Source organism: Physeter macrocephalus, chromosome 11 (genome assembly GCF_002837175.3).
Source record: "Physeter macrocephalus isolate SW-GA chromosome 11, ASM283717v5, whole genome shotgun sequence".
In the NCBI taxonomy this organism is placed as follows: domain Eukaryota; kingdom Metazoa; phylum Chordata; class Mammalia; order Artiodactyla; family Physeteridae; genus Physeter; species Physeter macrocephalus.
In genome coordinates, this window is record NC_041224.1 from 129,623,913 (window position 1) to 129,639,577 (window position 15,665).

A 15,665-nucleotide genomic window follows, 5' to 3' on the forward strand; every position below is an offset into this window, starting at 1 on the left:
TTTCCCATTTATTTTTCTTAGTTTCTCTCTTTTATTTTTTAGAAGATTGTCTCAAATGTTTGGTTATCTGGTATACTCACATCTAAGACTCAGTTATAAAAGAGCTTATTGGTAGCTCTGTTGATCAACAGTAGGCTTCACTGTGAGTGTATTAGTGAGGTTGTTTTGACAAGGACCCTCTTGTTAGGATCTGTAGCCTTTTCTCCAGGGATCATCAATTTTCCTAGATAGGAATTCTCCAATATTCCACCAGAAAGGAATTCTCAGAACCAAGTGTCAAAAGGGATTGTGATGAGTATGTAAACTTTCACTTAATAACCCTGATTTAAGACTATGTTGCCTTTTGTTTTCAATGATTCCATGTTTCTTAGTTCAAAGTTTCTCTGGCTCAACATCTCACAAAAATAAATTTCTAGCCTTCTTCAGGGATTTGACTAGGAAGTTGGTGGGAGAAGGGAGGTAGTTGGGCACTGAATTGTATGAAGTGTGAAAGGAGATCTGAGTATTTAACTCTTCTTATATAGACCTTCAACCACGTCTTCTGTTTTTATACTGAATTACACTCTAAGAGCTAAATGGTGTCTCCAATTCTTGAGTTATTTAAGAATTCTGTAACATTTCAATATGCCTAGTTCTGGATGTGAGGGCGATCTGGCTGCGACATCTGTCACCCCATTGATCGCCAGGGTTGATTCGGCTGATCTGGCTGGCTAGGCGGGTGTCCTCTTCCTCCCTCACCACTCCATGTGCGTCCCTCCCGAACCTGCGTGCTCGGTCGAAGAGGACGACCTTCCCCGATAGAGGAGGACCGTTCTTCGGTCAAGGGTATGTGAGTAGCTGCACTCCCCTGCTGGAACCTCCAAACAAGCTCTCAATATGCCTAGTTCTGTCCTACATACTGACAGCTTTGATTCAAGTTTTCTTTAGTATGCTGAGCAGTGGCCATTCCCTGATCTGATTCTTTTCCTTCAAAATTGTTTTTCTGTCATCTCCTGTCCCATTCCCTCTATCACTGTTGATATGTGTTTTGTTGTTATTGTTGTTGTTTTATTCCTTTATTATTATTTTAGCATAGTTTTAGGGAGAAGATGTGAAGAATAAATATGTTTGAAAACAGCAGGTTTAAGTAGAACTAATCCTGCATGTTTTTCTTAAGCATACAGCTGTTAGTTTTCAGACCCTCAGAAGCTATTTCCCAGCAAAAGAAGAATTGTAATTGATGAGCTTTTGATCAGAAATATTTGTATAAATGACTAGGTCAGATTTTACAAAAAAATAAGTTACGTGGTTATGAAACCTGCTTGTTTATAAATATACTTTTAAAGGAATTATACTTCATTTTGGAATGCTTTTAGAATTCTTAAGAAACAAAATGATAGGTCATGATAAACTGAGAAACATAGCTATATCTTCTCAAAATAGTAACACAGAGAAAACCAAAAGAAATACATTTGGTAGTTGCTTTATAAAACCTACATGGTCCAATTTTTCTACTATAATAAATTTGAGAAAATTATGTGGGAAGAAATTGTTAATTTAAATCAATAAATCTTCCCAAATTGATCAAAATATTAATATAGTGTCACAAATATTTCAAAATATCTATCTAATAAAATCACATCATTTTATATCAATCAGCATTGCAGCAGGTTCCTCTTCTGAAAATAAATTTCCTTATCAAAATAATGAGGAGTTAGCACTAAATTTTATTTTAGGTAGGTATTAGCTCTAAAGTCTAGAAACTTATGATCAGAACATGGGGTTTAATGAGAGATACACATTTTTACTATTATGAAATCTCTCCAGGATGGCTATAAACTTACTATTTTATGGAAGATTTTTAAAAGACAACCTATAACAAGGGATTCAAGGATAAATTCTAATATCATTTATTAGAATTTTTGTTAAATCTAAGCCATAGTCTGCCTCAGCTTGTTGTTGCAAATATAATCCTTATCTGCAGATTATTTTGTATTTTATATTCTATGCCTACACTCTGTTCCAAGTTCTACCAATGCTGACGAATTAGTTTAGAAAAAGAAATAGAAATCTACAGTGTAGTTGATGATTCTAAAACCATGACTTCAAGCATAAAAAAAAATAATAATTAATCCTATTGTTTTAGCATTTCCAAAAGTAGTTACGGCAACAGCACCTGAAATAAAGTTGCTCACTTGTTTATGGTTTATAAAAATGAATTTCTATTCAATCGACCAGTCCAACATCAAATCAAAATCCAAGTACCAGATGAATCTTAAGACTATAATCCAATTTTAGATGTCAAGGTTGCCAAGTTTAAACTCAGCACTGATATGCTAGTCATGTTCCTACTGACAATGATAGGACAGGTTTTAAAGTATAAATATTCATGTAGAGAAAACATACTTGAGCCTAAAAACTGTGTTGCTTAAAAACTGTGTTTTTCAATCAAGGTTATATTTGGATAACATGGATTCCCAAAAAGGCCTAATTGTCTCAATTGTAAAGTATTCTTATCAGTCAAAACATGTTTGAAAATTTACTATGTGAAGGAATTTATTTATTTAAACTTTCAAAATAGGCATAACTACTTAAAACGCATGTCTAGATCCCCATAAGAAAGATCTTCTCTGGGACTTCCCTAGTGGTCCAGTGGTTAAGACTCCACGCTTCAACTTCAGCGGGCGTGGGCTCTATCCCTGGTCAGGGAACTAAGATGCCACATGCTGTGCAGCCGTGGCCAAAAAAAAAAAAAAAAAAAAAAATCTCCTCTGGAGCTGAAGGTAAGGTATTCGCAGGAAAATTTATATTATTGAGATGTCACATTTGTTTATAGAGTCCATAATTGAATACATGTTATTCTCTCAAATACTATAATTTTAGACAGCTTTCTAATAAATCCTTGCCACCAGAAACTTACTGAAAGTAGTACTTCACTATGGTATGCATCACCATGACATTTAACTTAAACAACATAGAACAAGATGTTTGTCAAGTTTAGGTTGTGTGGGAAAAATCCCAAAGGAGGCATAAAAAGAAGGGAATAGAGCTAGTGCCTTCAAGCATGGCTGCTTGGAAGGTAACACAAGCCTTAAAAGACTAACAGGGCTTGGGAAAACTGGAGGGAGTCGTGCTGTCAGTTCCACCCAAGTGTACAATGTGAACTAAGATCCTGAAGCACAACTGAATCTGGACAGCAAGGGATATGAACAAACAGAAAAGAGTGGGTATAATGCAGAATAGTACTGAAAAGGCTTTGCAGTAAGAAGAGAAGCCTCTTTTTAAAAGTCTTTAAAAATGTCATTTCCCTCTTGTATTAGATTTTTAACACAGCAATACAATTTTATTGTTTTTATCAAACTTATTGGAGTGGCAATGCAAGTCACAATCTCTTATTCAAAGCCTTAGGGGAATGTTTTTCAGAATATTTCAGATTTTATGAAGATAATAAAGTACATATACCATGTATAATATAACACAGCCAGCAGGCTCTGTGGCAACACTGTGTAATCAAATACATTATTTCCAGAGCAAAACATATGATTATTCAGACAAAGTAGGGTAAATAAAGACCAGAAAGTCTTTTCTGTTTTTGTATTCAAGTCATTTCAGGTTAGATGTTGCCACCAATAAAATTAAACAAAACACACCCATTCAATCTGCAGAATGTTTTAGATTTTAGAATTGTGTCTAAGGTATTGAAATTGTGTACTTTAAAACTTCATGACCAAAACTATAACAAAAAACACAGATGTGTACTTTAAAAATTTATATTATAGAAGTGTTTAATTCATTTAAATTAAATTTAGTGTCATTTAAAATTATATGTGAAAAACACTAAATATAGTATTTTTTAAAGTATATGTTACTATAAATATTTGATCAGGGGAGGGGGGTCCAGAGGCTATACTGTTGGGAAGCATAGGGGTAAGGTTAACCTGAAGGCCCGTAAGGACAGGGAGAGAGCAGCACATGTGCTACAGATGCCCTAGTTATGCCAGGGGATGCCTAAGGGACTGGGAAATGCTAGAAAGATTGGACATGGGCTTCTTCTCTCTCATCCTTTACAGGAATGGTGCAAGCACCTGAATGTGGAAGGTGAATCACAAATGCAGCCTTGTCACCCACTTCTCAGTCACCTGAATAATTACATGAGATACAGCACAGGATCTGATAAATCACATATAATTCCCATCACTTTCCCAACTATGCAACACTTACCCTGATTGAAAGAAAAGAAAAAAGGAAAGAATGAAAGATGGGTAGAAAAACAGGAACTCCTCACTTGTTACTTATATCTGAATCACAAAAAAAATCCTTTTATTCTAACACTAGAGAGTTAACCAAAAAAATGCAAGTTCTGGGTTTCCCTGGTGGCGCAGTGGTTGAGAGTCCGCCTGCTGATGCAGGGGACACGGGTTTGTGCCCCGGTCCGGGAAGATCCCACATGTCACGGAGTGGCTAGGCCCGTGAGCCATGGCTGCTGAGCCTGTGCGTCCGGAGCCTGTGCTCTGCAACGGGAGAGGCCACAACAGTGAGAGGCCCATGTATCGCCAAAAAAAAAAAAAAAAAAAGCAAGTTCTTGTAAAAAGACAATGGAACGATAGAAACATATGCAAAAGACCAAACTGAATGTAGGTCCTTAATTTGTCTTGGTGGGGAAGAAAGTAAGGAGACCAAGAGGACTTTAACTATATCTGCTAACAGCAAAAAGTAGAAAACTGAGACCAAGAACAAAAATAAATCAACAAACAATTTCCAGGTGGCACAGCATTGCCCTAGGTACTGATTACTTTCAGCAGAATTGGATCAAAAACAGACTCTACACTGAGATTTTGGTCTTTCACAAGTCAATTCAAATAGCTTTGCTCATGATGTGCATTTTAAAAAATAAGAATAACAGAAATTACACATAGGTAAAGTTAACAAAACCAATTACAGTATGTACAGCATGATTTTTTTATACAAATATGCATTTACATACTTATATATAAAGATTAGAAGTATATACATTCAACACTAACAGTCATTGGTGGGATTTTCAGTGATATTTTTTGTCTTATTAATCTGATTCTTAAATGTTCTGTAATGAATATGTATTATTTAATTATAAAAACTATGAAAATTTCTAATGGAGATTCTTTCTTCCGGAAATATGTTAAATGAGCTATCACTTGTCCGTATACACTTGTCATTCTCAAATAAATAGAACTGTTTTTTGGAACAAACCCTAGTTTTTCTCAATAGATGTTAACAATTTAAAAAAATAGACCTTAAGTTGTAGGACAGAAGAAACCTGTAGTAGACTTAATTATAGATTTCTGGGAAATTTACTTACAGTACACATCCACTCTGATTGACTTTATCGCTGGGGACCCCAGGCCATTCTCTGCTTTACAGTAATACCGGCCTCCTTGGTGTCGCTGAATATTTGTAATCCTCAAAGTCTCGTTGAAGACACTTGAGTCTTGGAATCTGTCAGAGGCACTTCCTGCTGTTTTGGTCCACCTGATCTGAGCAAGCATCAACAAAGATTGTTACTTTAGGTTGGCTTTCTCACTGAAAAATTAAATAGCAATTACTCATTTGAAGAGTTGGCTTTCAGAACTGCTACAGTGCCATTTCTAGCAAGTTATTGGAAATTAAGAAGAAAAGTTTATACACGTAATTCAACTATAAAAGTTTAAAATGCAATGTCATCATTGTATAATGTGTATAATTCTAATTCAATTGCATAGAGTTCATCGATAGTTTAATCAGTGTGAAGGGCAATATAAATATAATACAAAGCAAGTTAAATATAAGTAGTGCACTGAAAATATGGATTAGTTTCTATTTGTTGAGCCTCTAAAATTCTCACTCATATTTTCAAAACCCTGTAAGGCCCTTTTTATTTACTTAGTACAGGTACTACAGGTAGGTTCTCACTTTCTTTCTGGACATGCTTCAGTATTTTATTCAAAATTTTCCATTTGATTTGGATAATTTAAGTATATTACCATAATAGCTTATTGAAATTATGTGTAATTTTACAGACCTGGTTGTTAAAAATGGTTTCTTTTTTTTTATGTTTTTGCTTTAATAAGCCCACAAATGACTTGTCTGTTTTGATAATTAGAATTCACTTTACATCAATAATTATTTTCAAAAAATGTGTAAACTTTTCCAAAGAGAACATTTCTATTAAACTGCCAAGCACTTTGAATATCTAAAACATTCCATTATAAACAATACCATTCTTTTAAACACAGCTGTGCACAACAGTTTTAGATTTTACTAGAAATAAAGACTGGCATTCAACTCAAATTTTGTGTATTTTAGCTTATAAAACCTAAACAAAAGTCACATGATAGTACTGTAAAGTGATATAAAACAGGATGGAAAAAAGATTCAGTTTATTTCTCTCCTTGTCCCTGCTGCATTTTATATATATATATATATGTAAAGTTATTATGTTTAGGTTGAAAAACTGCTGATAGAAATCCTCTGGTCAAACACAAATGAAGAAACATAGAAAAATGCAACTAAGGAGTGGGTCATCAAAATTGAAATCCTTTAATACTGCCATTATTTATGCTATTTTCATACAAGGTTAATTAAAATTTATGATCTAATGACATTATCTTTAAAAAGTTCTCCAAATCATTACAATATCAGTATAAATATATTCGTGCTTGCCCTTAATTGTGAATGAAATGAAAATGTTACCTAGAGATTAATAAAAATTGAGTAATTCATAAAAATAAATATCAAATGTTTATCCAACACTTTGTGCAGAAAGTATACACAAAAATAAATGGAATGGGCTTCCCTGGCAGCGCAGTGGTTGAGAATCTGCCTGCCAATGCAGGGGACACGGGTTCAAGCCCTGGTTTTGGAAGATCCCACATGCCGCAGAGCAGCTAGGCCCGTGAGCCACAACAACTGAGCCTGCGCATCTGGAGCCTGTGCTCCGCAACAAGAGAGGCCACAATACTGAGAGGTCCGCGCACCATGATGAAGAGTGGCCCCCACTTGCCACAACTAGAGAAAGCCCTTGCACAGAAACGAAGACCCAACACAGCCAAAAATAAATAAATAAATAAATAAATAAATGGAATGATTCTTGATTTCAAGCAGTTTATAAGCTATTAATACGCTCATAAAAAGATGAAGGGTAACATGGGCACTGGTTTGATAAGTACTATTTCCATGGGGAAATCTAGGATTCTATTTTAATTTAAATTTCAAAATTTATAGGTAACCAAATAAAGAAAATTGAAATAAATAAGCAAATTACATAATTTTTTTCTTGTATAGAGATATGTTCTCTCTAAAATAATAGATATTTCTAAGATATAACTTAGATATAATAAATACCAATTACCACTTAAAATACCAAGTTTTCTTTGAGTATCACAATATAGTACCAAAGTTGATTTTTAAAAATAAATATTTCAGAACATAAAAAGTTCAGGATAAAAAGAGTTATGGACATGGCCTAGCAGTTTCAGATATTAAAAATATAATATTAATACAATAATTTAGTTATAGAATACTGTTACAGTATTGGGAATTGTCCAGGAATTGGAGGTGGGGGCAAAGAACAAGAGTGAGTGTGTGTGTGTGAAAGAGAAAAGGAAGCGTGAGAGAAGAAATTATGATATAGACTAGCAGTTATCAAACTTTTTGGTCTTAGAACAACTTTACACTATTAAAAATTATTAAGGACCCCAAATAGCTTTTGTTTATTGGCATTATATCTTTTCATAATCATTGTAGTACAAATTAAAACTGAGACAATGTTAAATTATGTATTAACTCATTTAAAATCATATTAATAAACTGAAGACATTAACATAAGGAACATTTTAAAACACAAAATTATATTTTTCAAAACAAAAATAATTGAGTAAAATGAATGGAATTGCTTTATAGCTTTGCAAATCTCTTTAATATCTGCTTTAGTGGAAAAGAGCTGTCTCGGTAATTATATCACCTCCTGCATTCAATCTGTGGCAACATATTGCTTTGTTTGAAATATGTGAAGAAAATCTCACCTCACACTGATATCTGGTAATAAAGGCAGGAATGTTTCAATAGCCTTTTCAGATAATTGTGGATAGCCTTCGTTAATACTAAACTAAAACCCCACAAGTGTTAGTTTCCTAACATTTGATGGCAAAGTAGAATTAAAAACCATATAAATGCCCTTTTGGCACTCTGTGAGACTAAAATCCATTGGTCTATCTTGCACTTTTAATGGACTGTTTACTCATACATGATTTTGTAGCATCATACATTAGTCATCTGGAAAATACGAATTCACTGAGTTATGCAGATCTTCCAGATGTTGACATATTTCATTATATAATACAAGTCACATATATGAATATCATCAAACTTTACAGAAGAGTCTTTAAGTGGTGTTGGGAAGCAGCGATACTTATGTTGGCAGATTTTCCAAACTTCTAATTTTTCTCTGGAAAAGGGAAAATTTATCATTAGTAATAAATATAACTAAAGTATTTGATTTGGGATGGCAAATTCACTTCAATCATTTTTGAGAAAATATTTGCCAAATACCCAAGTCTGAATAACCATTATTTGTATAACAATCATCCTTTTAAGTAAAAACATTATTCTATGAAAAAAAAGTGGCGGAGACCTTCAAGACAGTGAACAAGTAAGACGTGGCAATCACCTTCCTCCCCCAAATACATCAGAAATACATCTACATGTGGAACAACTGCTACAGAACACCTACTGAATGCTGCAGAAGACCTCAGACTTCCCAAAAGGCAAGAAACTCCCCAAGTACCTGGGTAGGGAAAAAGAAAAAAGAAAAAACAGAGACAAAAGAATAGGGATGGGACCTGCACCACTGGGAGGGAGCTGTGAAGAAGGAAAAGTTTCCACACACTAGGAAGCCCCTTCACTGGCTGAGACAGGGGGTGGCAGAGGGGGGAATCTTTGGAGCCACGGAGGAGAGCACAGCAACAGGGGTGCGGAGGGCAAAGCAGAGAGACTCCCGCACAGAGGATCACTGCCGACCAGCACTCACCAGCCCAAGAGGCTGTCTGCTCACCTGCTGGTATGGGCTGGGGCTGGGAGCTGAGGCTTGGGCTTCAGAGGTCAGATCCCAGGGAGAGGACTGGGATTGGCTGTGTGAACACAGCCTGAAGGGGGCTAGTGCACCACAGCTAGCTGGGAGGGAGTCTGCGAAAAACTCTGGAACTGCCTGAGAAGCAAGAGACCATTGTTTCTGCATGTGCGAGGAGAGGGGATTTCTGCTCCGTATACCCACAGAAGGCAGAGCACTGCCTAAGCGAGCTCCAGAGACAGGTGCGAGCCACAGCCGTCAGCCTAGACCCCAGAGACGGGCATGAAACTCTAACAGTGCCACTGCTGCCACCAAGAATCCTGTGTGCAAGCACAGGTCACTACCCACACCCCCTCAGGAGCCTGTTCAGCATGCCACTGCCAGGGTCCTGAGATCTAGAGACAACTTCCTTGGGAGAACACACAGCGTGCCTCAGGCTGCTACAATGTCATGCTGGCCTCTGCCACCACAGGCTCACCCTGAATTCCAATTATGACTACCACACCCCTCACTATCCCTGGCCTGAGTGAGCAAGAGAGCCCTAATTGGTCGCTGTTTCAACCCCCTCCTGTCTAGGCAGGGAAGAGATGCCTGAGGGCAGCTTACATGCAGAGGCAGGGCCAAAACCAAAGCTAAACCCCAAGAGCTGTGCAAACAAGGAAGAGAAAGGGAAATTACTCCATGCAAACTCAGAAGCAGTGGATTAAATCCCCACAATCAACTTGATGAACACTGCATCTGTGGAATACCTGAATAGACAATAAATATTCCCAAAATTGAGACGGTGGACTTTGGGAGCAACTGTAGACTTGGGGTTCACTTTCCACACCTGATTTGTTTTTGCTTTTCACATTTAGCTTAGTTTAGTTTTTACTGCTTGTTTTGATTGGTGGATTTCCTTACTGGTTTGGTTGCTCTCTTCTTTTTTTTTTTTACTTTTTATTTTTTTATTTATTTTCTATTTTTTTAATTAAAATTTTTTTTCCTTTTTTCTCTTTTTGTGAGTGTGTATGTGTATGTTTCTTTGTATGATTTTGTCTGTTTAGGTTTTTTCCTTTTTTCTCTTTTTGTGAGTGTGTATGTGTATGTTTCTTTGTATGATTTTGTCTGTTTAGGTTTACTTTTACTATTTGTCCTAGGGTTCTGACTGGTTCTGACTGTTGGTTTTTGTTGTTTGTTTTCCTCTTATGAGTGTGTGTATGTTTCTTTGTGTCATTTTCCCTGTTTATTTTTACTTTCACAATTTGTCCTACAGCTCTTACTGTTCATTATTTTGTTTTTTTTTTTTCCTTTTTTTTCTTCCTTTTCTTCCAAGCCATGAGGCTGGCAGGGTCTTGGTGCTCTGGCCAGGTGTCAGGCCTGAGCCTCTGAGGTGGGAGAGCCAAGTCCAGGTCACTGGACCACAAGAGATTTCCTGGCCCCACATAATATCAATCAGCAAGAGCTCTCCCAGAGATCTCCGTATCCACACTAAGAATCAATTCCACCCAATGGCCAGCAAACTCCAGTGGCCAGCAAACTCCAGTGGTGGACACCCCATGCCAACAAAGTAGCAAGACAGGAACACAACCCCACCCATTAGCAGAGAGGCTGCCTAATCTCATACTAAGTTCACAGACAAGCCAAAACGCACCACTGGACGTGGCCCTGCCCACCAGGAGGACAAGATCCAGCCCCACCAACGAAAACATAGGTACCAGTCTGCTCCATCAAGAAGGCTACAAAAGCCACTGAACCAACCTCACCCACTGAGGGCAGAGACCAAAAACAATGGGAACTACAAAACTGCAGGCGGCAAAAAGGAGACCCCAAGCACAGTAAGTTAAACAAAATGAGAAGACAGAGAAATATACAGCAGATGAAGGAGAAAGGTAAAAACCCACCAGACAAAACAAATGAAAAGGAAATAGGCAGTCTACCTGAAAAAGAATTCACAGTAATGATATTAAGATGATCCAAAATCTTAAAACAAAATGAAGAAAATACAAGAAACGTTTAACAAAGACCTAGAAGAACTGAAGAGCAAACAAACAATGAAGAACAACACAATAAATGAAATTAAAAATTCTCTAGAAAGAATCAATAGCAGAATAACTGAAGTAGAAGAATGGATAACCAATTTGGAAGATAAAGGAGTGGAAATAACTAACACAGAGTGGAATAAAGAAAAAAAGAATGAAAAGAATTGAGGACAGTTTGAGACCTCTGGGACAACGTTAAACACACCAACGTTCGAATTATAGGGGTCCCAGAAGAACAACAGAAAAAGAAAGGGTTGGAGAATGTACCTGAAGAGATTATAGTTGAAAACTTCCCCAACAGGGGAAACGAAATAGTCAATCAAGCCCAAGAGGTACAGAGAGTCCCATAGAGGATAAATCCAAAGAGAAACACATCAATACACATAATAATCAAACTAGCAAAAATTAAATACAAACAAAAAATATTAAAAGCAGCAAGGGAAAAGCAACAAATAACATAGAAGGGAATCCCCATAAGGTTAAGAGCTGATCTTTCAGGAGAAACGCTGCAAGCTGGAAGAGAGTGGCAGGACATATTTAAAGTGATAAAAGGGAAAAACCTACAATCAAGATTACTCTGGCCAGCGAGGATCTATTCAGATTTGATGAAGAAATCAAAAGACTTATAGATAAGCAAAAGCTAAGAGAATTCAGCACCACCAAACCAGATTTACAATAAATGCTAAAGGAACTTCTCTAGGCAGGAAACACAGGAGAAGAAAAAGACCGAAAAAACAAACCCAAACAATTAAGAATATGGTAATAGGAACATATTTATTGATAATTACCTTAAATGTAAATGGATTAAATGCTCCAATCAAAAGACACAGACTGGCTGAATGGATACAAAAACAAGATCTATATATATGCTGTCTACAAGAGACCCACTTCAGACTTAGGGACACATACAAACTGAAAGTAAGGGGATGGAAAACCATATTCCATGCAAATGGAAATCAAAAGAAAGCAGGAGTAACAATACTCATATCAGACAAAATAGACTTTAAAATAAAGACTGTTACAAGAGACAAAGAAGGACAGTACATAATGATCAAGGGATCAATCAAGAAGAAAATATAACAATTATACATATTTATGCACCCAACATAGGAGCACCTCAATACCCAAGGCAAATTCTAACAACCATAAAAGGGAAAATACAGTAACAATAATAGTAGGGGACTTTAACACCCCAATTTCACCACTGGACACACCATCCAAAATGAAAATAAGTAAGGAAACACAAACTTCTAACGACACATTACTCCAGATGGATTTAATTGATATTTATAGGATGTTCCATCCAAAAACAACAGAATATACTTTCTTCTCAAGTGCTCGTGGAGTATTCTCCAGGATATATCATACCTTGGGTCACTAATCAAGCCTCGGTAAATCTAAGAAAATTGAAGTTGCATCAAATATCTTTTCTGACCACAACACTATGAGACTTGATATCAATTACAGGAATAAAAACTGTATAAAATACAAACACATGGAGGCTAAACAATACGTTACTAAAGAAGCAAGAGATCAATGAAAAAATCAAAAAGGAAATAAAAAATACCTAGAAACAAATGACAATGAAAACACAACAATACAAAATATGGATGCAGCAAAAGCAGTTCTAAAAGGGAAATTTATACAAATGCAAGGCTATCTCAAAAAACAAGAAAAACCTCAAATATACAACCTAATCTTACACATAAAGCAATTAGACAAAGAAGAACAAAAAAACCCATAGTGAGCAGGAGGAAAGAAATCATAAAGATCAGGTCAGAAATAAATGAAAAAAAAATATGAAGAAAACAACAGCAAAGATTAATAAAACTAAAAGCTGGTTCTTTGATAGGATAAAAAAAAGTGATAAGCCATTTGCCAGACTCATCAAGAAAAAAAGGGAGAAGACTCAAATCAATAGAATTAGAAATGAAAAAGGAGAAGTAACAACTGACACTGAAGAAATACAAAGGATCATGAGAGATTACAATAAGAAATTATATGCCAATAAAATGGACAACCTGGAGGAAATGGACAAATTCTTAGAACAGTACAACCTTCCAAGACTGAGCCAGAAAGCAACAGAAAATATGAACAGAACAATCATAAGCTCTGAACTTGAAACTGTGATTAAAAATCTTCCAACACACAAAAGCCCAGGGCCAGGTGGCTTCACAGGTGAACTCTATCAGACTTTGAGAGAAGTGCTAACACCTACCCTTCTCAAACACTTCTAAAATATAGCAGAGGGTGGAAAACTCCCAAACTCATTCTATGAGGCCACTACCACCCTGATACTAAAACCAGACAAAGATGTCACAAAGAAAGATAACTACAGGACATATCAATGATCAACACAAATACAAATATCCTCAACAAAATACTAGCAAACAGAATCCAACAGCACATTAAAAGGATCATACACCATGATCAAGTGGGGTTTTTCCCACGAATGCAAGCATTCTTCAATATATGCAAATCTATCAATGTGATACAACATATTAAGAAATTGAAGGATAAAAGCCATATGATAATCTCAACAGATACAGAAAAATCTTTCTATAAAATTAAACACCCATTTATGATAAAAACTCTCCATAAAGTAAGCATAGAGGGAACCTACCCCAACATAATAAAGGCCATATATGACAAACCCAGAGCCAACATCATTCTCAGTGGTGAAAAACTGAAACCATTTCCTCTAAGAACAGGAACATCACATGGTTGCCCATTCTCAACACTGTTATTCAACATAGTTTTGGACGTTTCAGCCACAGCAATCAGAGAAGAAAAAAAATAAAAGGAATCCAAATTGGAAAAGAAGAAGTTAAACTGTCACTGTTTGCAGATGACAAGATACTATATATAAAGAATCCTAAAGATGCTACCAGAAAACTACTAGGGCTAATAAATGAATTTGGTAAAGTAGCAGGATACAAAATTAACGCACAGAAATCTCTTGCATTCCTAAACACTAATGATGAAAAATCTGAAAGAGAAATTAAGGAAACATTTTCATTTACCATTGAAACAAAAAGAATAAATTACATAGGAATAAACCTACCAAAGGAGACAAAAGACCTGTATGCAGAAAACTATAAGACACTGATGAAAGAAATTGAAGATGATACAAACAGACAGAGAGATACACCATGTTCTTGGATTGGAAGAATCAACACTGTGAAAATGCCTATACTACGCAAAGTAATCAACAGATTCAGTGCAATCCCTATCAAACTACCAATGGCATTTTTCACAGAACTAGAACAAAAAATTTCACACTATGTATGGAAACACAAAAGACCTCGAATAGCCAGAGCAATCTTGAGAAAAAAAACGGAGCTGGAGGAATCAGACTCCCTGACTTCAGAGAACACTACAAAACTACAGTAATCAAGGCAGTATGGTACTGGCACTAAAACAGAAATATAGGTCAATGGTACAGGATACAAAGGCCAAAGATAAACCCATGCACATATGGTCACCTTATCTTTGATAAAGGAGGCAAGAACATACAATGGAGAGAAGACAGGCTCTTCAATAAGTGAGTGGTACTGGGAAAACTGGACAGCTATGTGTAAAAGAATGAAAGTAGAACAGTTTCTAACACCATACACAAAAATAACTCAAAATGGTTTAAAGACCTAAAGGTAAGATTGGACACTACAAAACTCTTAAAGGAACACATAGGCAGAACACTCTATGACACAAATCACAGCAAGATCCTTTTTGACCCACCTCCTAGAGAAATGGAAATAAAAACAAAAATAAACAAATGGGACCAAATGGAACTTAGAAGCTTTTGCAAAGCAAAGGAAACCATAAACAAGATGAAAAGAAAACCCTCAGAATGGGAGAAAATATTTGCAAATGAGCAACTGACAAAGGATTAATCTCCAAAATTTGCAAGCAGCTCATGCAGCTCCATATCAAAAAAACAAACAACTCAAACCAAAAATGGACAGAAGACCTAAATAGACATTTTTCCAAAGAAGATATACAGATTGCCAACAAACACATGAAAGGATGCTCAACATCACTAACCACAGAGAAATGCAAATCAAAACTACAACGAGGTATCACCTCACACTAGTCAAAATGGCCATTATTAAAAAATCTCCAAACAATAAATGCTGGAGAGGGTGTGGAGAAAAGGGAACCTTCTTGCACTGCTGGTGGGAATGTAAATTGATACAGCCACTACGGAGAAGAGTATGCAGGTTCCTCAAAACTAAAAATAGAACCACCATATGACCCAGCAATCCCACTACTGGGCATATACCCTAAGAAAACCATAATTCAAAAAGTCACGTACCACAATGTTCACTGCAGCTGTATTTACAACAGCCAGGACATGGAATCAACCTATGTGTCCACTGATAGATGAATGGATAAAGAAGATGTGGCATATATATACAATGGAATATTACTCCACCATAAAAAGAAACGAAATTGAGTTATTTGCAGTGAGGTGGATGGAACTAGACTCTGTCATACAGAGTAAAGTCAGAAAGAGAAAAACAAATACCATATGCTAACACATATATATGGAATCTAAAAAAAAAAATGGTTCTGATGAACCT

At 36.1% G+C, this 15,665-nt stretch overlaps 1 protein-coding gene across 1 annotated transcript in view; it reads right to left on the reverse strand.

Annotated features, from left to right (window-relative positions):
* Window positions 1–15,665, reverse strand: part of MDGA2 (MAM domain containing glycosylphosphatidylinositol anchor 2) — an 835,318-nt gene that overhangs the window by 369,928 nt on the left and 449,725 nt on the right. Inside the window, exon 3 of the mRNA XM_024118322.3 lies at window positions 5,318–5,492. Coding sequence (XP_023974090.1) covers window positions 5,318–5,492 — 175 coding nt within the window. The remainder of the gene's footprint in view (window positions 1–5,317; window positions 5,493–15,665) is intronic.